The sequence below is a fragment of the Amblyraja radiata genome, chromosome 14 (genome assembly GCF_010909765.2).
Source record: "Amblyraja radiata isolate CabotCenter1 chromosome 14, sAmbRad1.1.pri, whole genome shotgun sequence".
In the NCBI taxonomy this organism is placed as follows: domain Eukaryota; kingdom Metazoa; phylum Chordata; class Chondrichthyes; order Rajiformes; family Rajidae; genus Amblyraja; species Amblyraja radiata.
In genome coordinates, this window is record NC_045969.1 from 27,662,470 (window position 1) to 27,675,214 (window position 12,745).

General features: G+C 46.6%; 1 protein-coding gene and 1 non-coding gene across 6 annotated transcripts in view; one reads left to right on the forward strand and one right to left on the reverse strand.

Annotated features, from left to right (window-relative positions):
• Positions 1-12,745, reverse strand: part of dgkh (diacylglycerol kinase eta) — a 285,492-nt gene that overhangs the window by 117,488 nt on the left and 155,259 nt on the right. Inside the window, exon 1 of one of the 5 annotated variants that reach the window (XM_033032906.1) lies at positions 610-853. The exons of the other annotated variants lie outside the window; for them this stretch is intronic. Coding sequence (XP_032888797.1) covers positions 610-657 — 48 coding nt within the window. The 5' untranslated portion in view covers positions 658-853. Of the gene's footprint in view, positions 1-609; positions 854-12,745 lie in introns of those variants that run through there. 5 annotated transcript variants of the gene reach the window in all.
• On the forward strand, positions 5,990-6,096 carry LOC116980940. Its single transcript, XR_004414115.1, has one exon. It is a non-coding gene; the product is annotated as a U6 spliceosomal RNA (small nuclear RNA).

Below are 12,745 nucleotides of genomic sequence, written 5' to 3' on the forward strand. Positions count from 1 at the left end.
CAATACATATTCACCTTGTCCCATCTTTATTCCATTCTGTTCGTTGTAAAGTTATTTAAATAAACGCTTCTTTCCGGCAAAATGAACGTTACCCCTCTGCATTGATAATTGTTTCTGGGCTTTTCTTTCAGATGTTCAGCAACGGCAGTATTTTATTTTCTTCTGGTGAATTGGGGGAGTAATCTGGCTCTGCCGGTGCAGACAGCTCGACAACAAGCAGCGCTGCAAGCAAACTCCTTTCTCTGAGCAAAGCCGGGGCAGGGCAAAACATTACAAGAGGACCCAAAACTTTACAAGAGGACCCCTTAACTCCCTTTAATTTCAGCCTTCGGGCACGCCTACCAAATCGCTTCCTGCAAGCAGGAACACAAATCCTGCTCTACAACAGGCTAAATATAAGCTAAGTACAACTGGCATAAACTGCCGCAAACTCTCAACATCATCGGAGGGACGATCAAATGCGCCTCATCCGCAGGTATCTGCCAACACTAGTTCTCCTGTTTAGCTGCGTGCGATTAAATAGGTCGCTTCCCACTGTAACTTACTGTGAAGCAGGTAGGTGGAAGAAACAAGAGTGAGAACAGTAGCATTGCTAGTGCAGCAACTCACCGCGCTCCCTGGTGCTGTGGGAAGCCAGAGCGCCAGTGCTCTGCTCATCCGCCGCTGGCCGAGACATTGCTGGTTAGAGACAGACTTTCTGCTCCCCTCCCTGACAGCCCAGAGCTCCCCAGGCTGATCAGGTGACTTACGCGACGAGAAACACTTTGTCCATTAGTGCTGAAGCCGAATAAGTGCTTGGTTTGGCTGCGAAGCCTTCCTTTCCCTCCCCCTCCCAAGGGGACGCTCAGCCAGTGAAGCGGACAGAAAGGCTTGCAGTCAGTTACCAGTAGACACAAGAAACTGCAAATGCTGATTTACAAAAAAAGGCACAACTTGCCTTTCATAACTTCATAAATCATGCATTTGTGAAGAAGGGTCCCGACACGAAACATTCACTATCTATCTGTTCTCTCCACCGTGTTTTGCTGAAGATTCCAGCATCCGCAGTTCCTTGTATCTCTACTAGGCTGGGTTACCCAGCGAGAAACTCAACTGAAGGCAGGCACACTAGCCCTGATTCACAGGACCGAGCCTCTAATGCAACCATACCTGCACCAAGCAACTGTTGAGATTCAGCGTCAACTGAGCAAATTAATTCCCGCTTCCAATGGCCACAGGGCAAGCACGAACTATTTGAGTTATTTTCAAATAGACTTACACCATGGGGAGCGTCGTCGAGCAGAAGGATCTAAGAGTGCAGGTACATAGTCCCTTGAAAATGGTGTCACAAATAGAGTGGTCAAGTAGGCTTTCGATACATTGACCTTTACATAGAATTGCATAGAAGTTGGGAGATCATGTTGCAGTTATATACGACGTTGGTGAGGGAACATTTAGAGTATTGAGTTCAGTTTTGGTCACCATGTTACAGGAACATCTACAGACGTTTGGATGTTATGTTACAGTTTTACAGACCGTTGGCGAGGCTGCATTTGGAGTATGGTGTTTAGTTTTGGTTCCCGTGCTAAAGGAAGGATGTTATGATGCTGGAAATAGTGCAGAGAAGATTTATGAGGATATTGCCAGGGTTTGAGGGCCTGAATTCCAGGGCGAGGATGGGCAGGCTGGGATTTCATTCTCTAGAGCGCAAGGGGGGAGGGGGGTGACGGATTATCATTGAGTGGTATAAGATAATGAGGGGAATAGATACGGTAAATACAGAATCATTTATGTGCCTGTCCCACTTTGGCGATTTTTCAGGTGACTGCAGGCGACTGTCAACTGGAACGTCTACTGTCAGAGTGGAACACACACATGCATCGCTTCCTTCATCAGCCAGTTATGCAGGCAGGGGACAGGGCAAGCAGGGGAAGCGCTGTCTGGGTGAAATTCACACGGTGCAAACCGAATGTGATACAGACACACACCGCGATGAACAGGAAGATTGGCGCTGTAATTAAGACAGTGAAAGCACAGTGTACGGGTAGGGTCATGTAAGTCTTTTAAAAGAGGGGGGGGAAAGGGGGGAAAAAGGGAGAGAAGGAGTGGAGACAACTTTTAAGAAGCCAGAGATACACGGCTGTGAAGCTCGGCAGACATTAACATTACCGGTCGGTTATTCTTGGTTCTGAAAACCAGTCGGTGGGGGCACTGCGAGTCCGCTGCCCTGCCAGCAGCATGTCCACCATTTCTACTTTTTTTTTTAGTGTCCAAATGTCTGTTTTAGTGTATCTCTTGGTATGTCTTGTGTAGGGGGTGGAGGGGAAATGGGGGAACTGCTTACGGTCGCCTCCTCCACTGAGAGGCGACATTTTCCATGTCGCCTCCCTTGCGGCCTAACACCATGGATTAAAGCAACCTTCCCTGGAGTCGGGCGTGGAGCTACAGCCGCGGGTGCAGCGTGGACTTTTCCATCGTGGAGCGGGTGAGTCCTTGCCAGGGATCGCCAGAGAGGAGTGCCCGCGGACTGTTACATCCTGAAGCCGTGGTCTGCAGAACTTCTAGCCACGGGCGTGGCGTGGACTTACCATCCGGAGCCTGGGATCCCTCGCCGTGGATCATCGGAGAAGAGCTCCGACCGCCGGCCTGCAGGACCTATAACATCCTGCAGCCGCGGTCTCCGGTAAGAAAGCGCCGATTCGGGACCTCCAATCCGCGGAATGTGGTCGATCGTCCCCACGTCGGAGTTTCAAATCATCCCGATGAGAGGGCCGTCCGTAGAGGTGACTACGGATGGTTCATGACCCAGACCACTGATGAACAAAGGAGAAGGACTGACTGACTGACTTTGTGCCTTCCACCAGTGACGAATGCTGTGGTGGATTTTTGTGTTAAATCTTGTTGTGTATCGTGTGTTCTTTTTAATTGTATCGCTGTTGGCAAATTCATTTCACTGCACCTTCGGGTGCATGTGACGAATAAAATTGACTTTGACTACTGCTTACGTTTATTTTCCCAATGAGCCAATGAAATTCACCAGTCAGCACCGGCTACAACCTACGAGAAGGTCCAACGACCTCCTGGCAATCCACCAGGACCTCCTGGCGACCCACCTACGGCACGAGAATTCTCGCTACTCTCCATGGCGGCTTCATTCTGGTTGCCGCTAATTGTTCAACATGTTAAAAAAATTGCAGTGACCATAATGAGGCCGTGACTAGTTCCCAGAATGTGGGAACTCCTCACGACCATGAAGGCGACTCCCCAGCATCCACCCGTGAACGTGTGGCGACCGCATAGTCTTCTGCAGTCGCCTAAAAAGTCACCTGTGGGATAGGCCCATTACGCAGAGAAGGGGAATCAAAAACAAGGTGACATAGGTTTAAGGTGAGACGGGATAATGGATATATGGACAAGCTACCAGAGGGGGTGGGAGAGGCAGGTACTATTGCAACACTTAAAAGGCATTTGGACAGGTGGACAGGAAAGGTTTGGAGAGATATAGGCCAAACGTGGACAGGTGGGACGAGTATAGATGGGGCAGCAGGTTCAGCATGGGCAAGCTGTGCTGAAGAGGCTTATTTCTCATCAGTATGGTTGTTTGACTCCAGAATCTACAGCCTTTTGTTTTCCACATCACCTCCTAATATCTGCCCTTTTCTCCACCCTTCCTTCACCTATAATCAGATGGGGGATGGAAGGTTGGAGATTGAAGGAATCTGACCCGCTGAGTTCTTCCAATTATCTTCTACCAGTTATAGTGTCTACTGCCTTAATATCTGTATATTTTGTTCATATTCATACAATCGTATAGTACAGAAACCGGTAATTTTTTAGTCGAAGCCGGTTGTGATGCTAGTTGAAGGTGGTTGCCAGAGGTTGCAGGTAGTGGAAGGTAGTGGAAGGTAAGACCTTCTTTTCACCCAGTTTTATTCCACCAGGGAGGTCTTACCTTCCCTAACCCTAACCCTAAAAAAATTCCGATTTTTAAAACGACAACCTACTTTTAGTCGCGGCCGGTATTGAATTTTTTGAAATAATCGGCGGAACATAGAAGAAGCGGAAACCACTTTCGTCCATTAGGGGGACTGACGAAAACCTCCGGGAACCGCACGGAAACCTTGGGTGGGGCGCAAAGTCTCCAGAGGTTTCCGTTCAGGTTTCCCAAGTGGGACAGGGGCATTAGAATCTAGGCGGAGCTAATGAGAATGTTAGACACAGTGGGATTAATGTAAGATTTGTGTAAATACATGTTCCATGGTCATTATGGATTTGGTGGCCAGAAGAACCTGTTTCCCTGCTGCATCTTTTAATGACTGTGTATGATGACTCAAAGATCCCTTGTATTACAACATTCTGTAGTGTTTCCATTTAAATGAAATTCTGCATGACTATTCTTCCTGCTAAAATAGATAATCTCAGATTTCCTCACATTATATTTAACCTATCTACATCCATGGGCGCAGTGCTTCCGGAGTTCACCGGAGCGTCGCTCCGACACCTCCAAAATAAACAGTGGGGAATTTTAACTAGCGGGTGTGTGGTCGGGGTAACCTGGTTAAGAGGGGGGGAAGGGGAAGACCCATCACTACTGAGATTCCCTGTAGGAGGGGGGGAGCAGCAGGACCCTGCAGAGTCAGATCACGTGCTGTCTGCATCATGGAGGTTGTGGGTCTGGTGCTGAGCCTGGAACTCTGGTGAGGTGACGGCTCTGGCACGCTGGTGGCCGGTGGAGAGGCGAGGGTCGGCAGTCGCAGGTGGAGGCCTGTGGGGGGCTGGAATAGGGGGGCTGAAATTAAATTTCATGATAATTAGTGAATGCAACCGTGCAATATTTTGTCATATTATTAAATTAAATATTATATGTTTAATGTACTAGTTATACACTAGGATGTAGTGATAGGCTATAATCTTGTTGACCCTCTTGGGAAACTAGCTTGCCCCCCCCCCCCCCCTCCCTCCCTCCCCCCCAAGCAAAACCTGAAATGACGCCTCTGTTTGACGGCTCCGGCACCTAAAAAATCAGCACTGCAACACTGTCTACATCTCTATCTGTTTGCCTATCTATATCAAAGATTACAGACTCTGTCCTCCGTAAGCTGTTTTCCCACCTGTCATTATCAAGATTGGCTAGAAATCCAGCCAGAAATCCATCATTAAAATTATAAACAAGTGAGGGCCCGCCCCCAATTCCTGTGGCTACCCACTAGTTCCAGATTGCCAATCAGAAAACAACTCATTTATCATGACTCTGTTTTCTGTCAGTAAATCTAATATCCATACGAACATATAACCTGCAATGCCATTAGCTCCTAGAAAGTAATAATTTTTGTGGCACCTTATCATATTTTGGAAACTAAAGACACTGTCTCCACTGCCCAATCTTAATTCGCCTATCCCTAAGAACTGTAATAAATTTGTCAAACACTTTTTCACTTTCATAGAGTTGTGTTGAATTGCCTAATTGTATTATGTTTTGATACTTTTTTTAGTAGCAGATTCCAGCAGTTTCTTCCGTTCAGTTGCAGTTTTCTAGCTGCCTGAGGCTATCCAGAAGCAAGGCAATTTTGTAAATATAGCCCAAATTGTCACCATTTCTGCAGCAACCTCTTTTGAGCGCTAGGATGTGGAGAGTTCCATTGATTTAACAAATACTTTCACTCTGGTTTAAAAACAAAAATTAAAATATTAAAAAACCGAGACACTGGCACAGACCTGAAGCCAAGTCAAGTCGTGTCAAGTTGCATTGAATGTGATATGCACAAGTATGGTGAGGTACAGGTACAATGGAAATCTTGCTTACCGTAGCATCACAGGCGCATTTATTCAAACACAAAACATCAATTATACATAAATGTCAAATACAATTTCTAAAAGAAAGGGGAGTGTGCTAAAAGAAAGAAAGAAGAATGTGTAAAAAAAAACATTAGTGCAAATCACAGCTAAAAATGTTAGTCCATGGTAGTGCAAGATTAGGGTTGTGCAGGTCTGTTCAAGAATCTGACAGTTCGTGCTCGCTTCGGCAGCACATATACTAAAATTGGAACGATACAGAGAAGATTAGCATGGCCCCTGCGCAAGGATGACATGCAAATTCGTGAAGCGTTCCATATTTTTTTTTTAAAGAAAAAAAAAAGAAGAAGTAAAAAAAAGAAGGAAAAAAAAGAAGAAAAAAAAAGAATCTGACAGTTCAAGGAAAGTAGCTGTCCTTGAACCTGATGATGTGCAACCTTAGGCTTCTGCACTTCCTGCCTGACAGTTGCAGTGATAAGAGGATAGGTCCCGGAAGCTGGGGATCCTTGATGACAGATGTAGCATTCTTGAGGCAGCAATTGATGCAGATGCCTTTGACGGAGGGGAGGTCTGTGCCATGATAGACTGGACTGAGGCCTCCACTCTTTGCAGCCTCTTGTGTTCCTGAATTACCATAACGGGCCATGATGCAATCATTACATCTGTAAAAGTTTGTTAGGAGTATTCTGTAACATGCTGAATCCCTTTAAACTTCAAAGAAAGTTAAGACACTGATGCAGTTTAATCAGTGATCGATTAGCAAGAAATTGAGTGTGTCAAGAAAAGGAGAACCATGTTTTGAATGAGCTCATGGTTTCAAACCCACGTAGCCCAAATGATATGATCTTGTAAACACATGCCTAATGGAAGATAATCACAACAAGGACTGAATGTGGACAAGAGACCAGAATAGCATAGCAGCTGCTTTGTATTGGGCACAGATAGCTCAATGCCTATAATAAGCAGACTGGCAGTGGGAGGCAGTGCACTGCCTCGATGGTGGAGTGGACCGCTGTAGACCCTGCAACAGCCTGGGGTTCGGCTGGACCAGGCACCACTCCAAGAGGTCGAGCAAGTGGACCGGATAAGACAAGTGAAGGACACCAATGGCTACACTTGACCAGGCCGACCTTACAACACCGTTAAGTCAATGGGCCTTCATGGTCAGGTCAAGAACCCTGCACTCATATCTGGGACTTGAAAATGGTGCCAAATCTGGTGACGCTGCATAGTGTTTCAGTGTACTATTACTACTACTGTACACTTGTACTGTATCTGAGATGCGTATCTAAGATGTATGTATCTAATTGCTTGTGTATAAAGATACTTGCGCTGAACTGTATACAAAAATGAATATCACTCTACCTCGGTACATGTGATAATAAAGTACCAATGAACCTTACAATCTTCAGACGGTACAGAGGTTTGAAGTGGCCACACTTCTCTGTAAGTGTGTTTCAGAATATATGTATGCTGAAAATAAATTGTGGAACGTTTAATTCTCAAGCAGCCAAGAAAGCCTGTAAATGGATAAAGAGACAGAGAGCAATATTCAAACTGCAGCTGCCTACAAGCAAGATTTCATTTGCCAATCAGCAAATGTTACTGCCCTCGTCACCACATGGAGTATTATAAAAAATGTGTCAGCTTAATATTCCTGTCTCATTCTGTTCAATTCTACCAATAAAGCCCCTTAAAGCTTTCTGTTGCTAGAAGTATATCTAATGTTGCCAACTGCAGAGCTGCATTAATTGTTTCAGACAGTTAATAAATCTAAAATCAAATATAGTAGCAGGATATAATTTATGTGATCACATTAACTGAGTTAATGGGGATTAAAAACAACCAAGAGGCCAATTAGAACAAGCACAGAAATGTGAAGCTTTCGGCTCACGGGAATATGTTATTTCCTCGGGTTAATGTTGAAAGAGGAAATGCTTTTAAAATAATACACTTATCTTGAGATCCAATCTTAATGATGAAGCGAAAAGTGATTCAAAAAGTGCAGTGTATAGCACAGTGGAGATTAGCTGTAAATACACTGCATGCTTTTAAACATTTGAACTATTATCACATTAATAAATGGCTGGTCTGTGTAATATAGTTCAACAACCTAGCAAGGCGACTACAAAAGAAGAGTTTTTTTTTTTAACGTTAAGCATGACATTCAGCCTAACTGGTCTATCTGAAATGTGAACTCTGGTTCTCTCCCCACAAATACTGGAGAGTCGAGAGTGTTTAATTGTCATGTGCAATGGGGCCCAGAACAATAAAGTTCTTGTTTGCTGGAAATGTACAGGCACGTTAGACATAACTCGGCAAATAAATATCCTGTGATAAAGGACCTCGAGGTTAATGAGCCATTAGGAGGCAGTGACCATAACATGGCCAGGTTTAATCTACAATTGGAGAGGGAGAAGAGTAGATCGGAGGTGTCAGTGCTGCAGTTGAATAAAGGGGACTATGGGGCCATGAGGGAGGAGCTGGGCAAAGTTGACTGGAAAGATACACTAGCAGGGATGACAGTGAAACAAAAATGGCAGGTGTTTCTAGGAATAATACAGAAGGTGCAGGATCAGTTCATTCCTAGGAGGAAGAAAGATTCCAAGGGGAGAAAGGGACGACCATGGCTGACAAGGGACGTCAGGGACAGTATAAGAATTAAAGCGATGAAGTACAACGTAGCAAAGATGAGTGGGAAGCAAGAGGATTGGGTAATGTTTAATGAACAACAGAAGATAACCAAAAAGACAATACGGGGAGAAAGGATGAGGTACGAAGGTAAGTTAGCCAAGAATATAAAGCAGGATAGTAAAAGCTTCTTTAGGTATGTGAAGAGGAAAAAATTAGTTAAGACCAAAGTTGGAACCTTGAAGACCGAAAAAGGTGAATTTATTATGGGGAACAAGGAAATGGCAGATGAGTTGAACAGGTACTTTGGATCTGTCTTCACTAAAGAGGACACAAACAATCTTCCTGATATAGTAGTGGCCAGAGGATCTGGGGTGACAGAGGAACTGAAGGAAATCCACATTAGGCAAGAAATGGTGTTGGATAGACTGATGGGGCTGAAGGCTGATAAATCCCCAGGGCCTGATGGTCTGCATCCCAGGGTACATAAGGAAGTGGCTCTAGAAATCGTGGATGCATTGGTGATAATTTTCCAATGTTCTATAGACTCAGGATCAGTTCCTGTGGATTGGAGGGTAGCTAATGTTATCTCACTTTTTAAGAAAGGCGGGAGAGAGAAAACTGGGAATTATAGACCAGTTAGCCTGACATCGGTGGTGGGGAAGATGCTGGAGTCAATTATAAAAGATGAGATAGCCGCACATTTGGATAGCAGTAACAGGATCGGTCCGAGTCAGCATGGATTTACGAAGGGGAAATCATGCTTGACTAATCGTTTGGAATTTTTTGAAGATGTAACTGGGAAAATGGACAAGGGAGAGCCAGTGGATGTAGTGTACCTGGACTTTCAGAAAGCATTAGATAAGGTCCCACATCGGAGATTAGTGGGCAAAATTAGGGCACATGGTATTGGGGGTAGAGTGCTGACATGGACAGAGAAGTGGTTGGCAGACAGGAAACAAAGAGTAGGGATTAACGGGTCCCTTTCAGAATGGCAGTCAGTGACTAGTGGGGTACTGCAAGGCTCGGTGCTGGGACCACAGCTATTTACCATATACATCAATGATTTGGATGAAGGGATTCAAAGTAACATTAGCAAATTTGCAGATGACACAAAGGTGGGTGGCAGTGTGAATTGTGAGGAGGATGCTATGAAAATGCAGGGTGACTTGGACAGGTTGGGGGAGTGGGCAGATGCATGGCAGGTGAATTTTAATGCGGATAAATGTGAGGTTATCCACTTTGGTAGCAAAAAAACAGGAAGGCAGATTACTATCTAAATGGCGTCAAGTTGGGAAAAGGGGAGGTACAACGGGATCTGGGGGTCCTTGTACATCAGTCTATGAAAGTAAGCATGCAGGTACAGCAGGCAGTGAAGAATATGGAGGAGGAGGAGCCATCTTGTGAACGGCTGCTAGCAGCAGCCGTCCGTCTTAAATTCGTTTTTTTTTTAGTTTTTAGTGAGTCCTGTTTTTTGTTTGTAGGGATATGGTCTTTTAATGTGGGGGGGTAGGTGTTACTTTATTTATAGGTCCCTACCTGGTCGGTGTGGCAGCCTTTTTTCCGGGCTGCCCGTCGACCCGTCGTCGTGGCCTACCAGCGGGCTTGGAGCGCCGTTTCTTGGCGGGAACCACCCAGCACCTCGGCCTGCGTGGCGGCACTGCATTGGAGCGCTGGAGCGCTGCGGAGCGGAGCGGAGCGGAGCGGAGCGGGCGATGCCTTGCCTGGGTCGCCGCGCTGGAGCTCTGGCGAGCTGGACCGCCGTGAGCAACATCTCCGGGCTGCGGGTTTGCGGAGCGGAGAGGCGGCGTGCGTAGAGGCGGCAAGGCGGCAGTGAGGAGAGCGGGCGCCTACTTTATCATCGGGAGCCTAGGAGCGCCAAACCGGCGCGGCCTTGTCGGCTTCGGCAGCCGCGGGCTCCAACCAAGAAGCGGCCGTTCCAAGTGGCCCAGCCGCCGAAAGGACTCTCCCGACGCCGGGGCAAGACCACCCGGTGAGAACGGCCAGGGACATCGGGCCTCCGTAGAGGCAACTGCGGTGGCCCCAATAGGCCTGACTTTGGGGTGAACAAGGGGTGGGGACTGGACATTATGCCTTCCTCCACAGTGCTATCCACTGTGGGGGGATGATTTTTTTTTGTCTAACTGTAGTCTTGTAGGTCTGTGTCCAAGATGGCTGCCGTGAAGAGAGAGTGGACGCTGGCACGAATTGGTTGCCGCTGCTCTCTCTTCACATTGTGTTTTTGATTTTCTGTTTTTGGATTGAATTCTGTTTTTAATTTGTGTCATTGTGATGTCTTTAATTACTTGTTTTACTCCGATTATATGTTTTTATTCCGATTACTATGTAAGGTGTCCTTGAGATTTTGTATGAAAGGCGCCCATTAAATATAAAATTTATTATTATTATTTAAGAATATGAATGGCATATTGGCCTTTATAAAAAGAGGAATCGAATATAGGAGCAAATAGGTCCTTCTGCAGTTGTACAGAGCCCTAGTGAGACCACACCTGGAGTATTGTGTGCAGTTTTGGTCCCCTAATTTGAGGGAGTGCAGCGTAGGTTTACACGGTTAAATCCCGGGATGGCAGGACTGTCATATGCTGATAGAATGGAGCAGCTGGGCTTGTACACTCCGGAGTTTAGAAGGATGAGAGGTAATCTTATTGAAACATATAAGATTGTTAAGGGCTTGGACACGCTAGAGGCAGGAAACATGTTCCCAATGTTGGGGAGTCCAGAACCAGGGGCCACAGTTTAAGAATAAGGAGTAAGCCATTTAGAACGGAGACGAAGAAACACTTTTTCTCACAGAGAGTGGAATTCTCTGCCTCAGAGGGCGGTGGAGGCAGGTTCTCTGGATGCTTTCAAGAGAGAGCTAGATAGGGCTCTTAAAAATGGCGGAGTCAGGGGATATGGGGAGAAGGCAGGAACAGGGTACTGATTGGGGATAATCAGCCATGATCACATTGAATGGCGGTGCTGGCTCGAAGGGCGAAATGGCCTACTCCTGCACCTGTTGTCGATTGTCTAATAAATATACAATAAATTATCATTTATTCTAGGTGAACCAGCCATGATAGTGCAAACCAAAGTACATAATGCAACAGTAGTGCAAAAGTCCATCATTGTCAGTGCTGAGGAAGGAGTTCCTCTTGGTTAGATGCAGACCGTTCTATCTGCCCAGAGAGTTCACCTCCACTGTTGTGACTGCAGCCTATATCCCTCCTGATGCTAATGCCAAGCTTGCAATGAAAGAGCTGCATACTGCCATTAGCAATCAACAGACGCACAACCCCGAGGCAGCCTTCATTGTTGCGGGTGACTTCAATCACTAACCTGAAGACTGTACTCCCCAAATTCCACCAACATGTCTCCTTCCCCACTAGAGTAGACAAGACACTGGACAAAGTCTACACCAACATGGCTGAAGCTTACAAAGCCATCTCCCTCCCCCACTTTGGTCAGTCTGATCACGTCTCATTGTTCCTGCTCCCTAAGTATTCCCCACTCATCAGACGGGTTAAACCAACTGTGAGGACAGTTAAAGTCTGGTCAGAGGAAGCGGACTTCACACTTCAGCAGTGTTTTGGAAACACTGACTGGAAGGCGTTTGCAGCCCAGGCCACCCTTGACTCCCACACGGACATTGATTCCTACACATCCTCTGTTCTGGACTTTATAAACTCCACCATCAATAGTGTCACCTCCCTCAAACAGGTGACCATATTCCCGAATCAGAAGCCATGGATGAACAGCGAGGTCAGGCTACTGCTGAAAGCACGGGACACCGCTTTCAGGTCAGGCGATGCTCGAGCCTACAGCTCATCCAGGGCTAACCTGAAGAGGGGCATCAAGAAGGCCAAGCACTGCCATAAGCTCAGGATTAAGGAGCACTTCAACAACAACTCCGACCCCCGACGCATGTGGCAAGGCATCCAGGCCATCACGGACTACAGACCCTCCAACACCACCCCCACATCCAGCGACGCTTCCTTCCTTGAGGAGCTTAATCACTTCTATGGCCGCTTCGACAGGGACAATCTAGAGACAGCCATCAAGGCTGTGCTACCTGCCGATCACCAACCCCTCACACTCACCCCCTACGACGTATACGTGGCACTGAGTATGACTAATGCACGTAAAGCTGCTGGCCCTGACGGCATCCCCGGGCGCGTGCTCAGGGCCTGTGCTGCGCAGCTGACAGACGTCTGGACTGACATCTTCAACCTGTCACTTGCCCAAGCAGTTGTCCCCACGTGCCTTAAAACTACCTCCATCGTGCCAGTGCCAAAACACTCCACTGCGGCAAGCCTCAACGACTTCCGCCCAGTTGCACTTA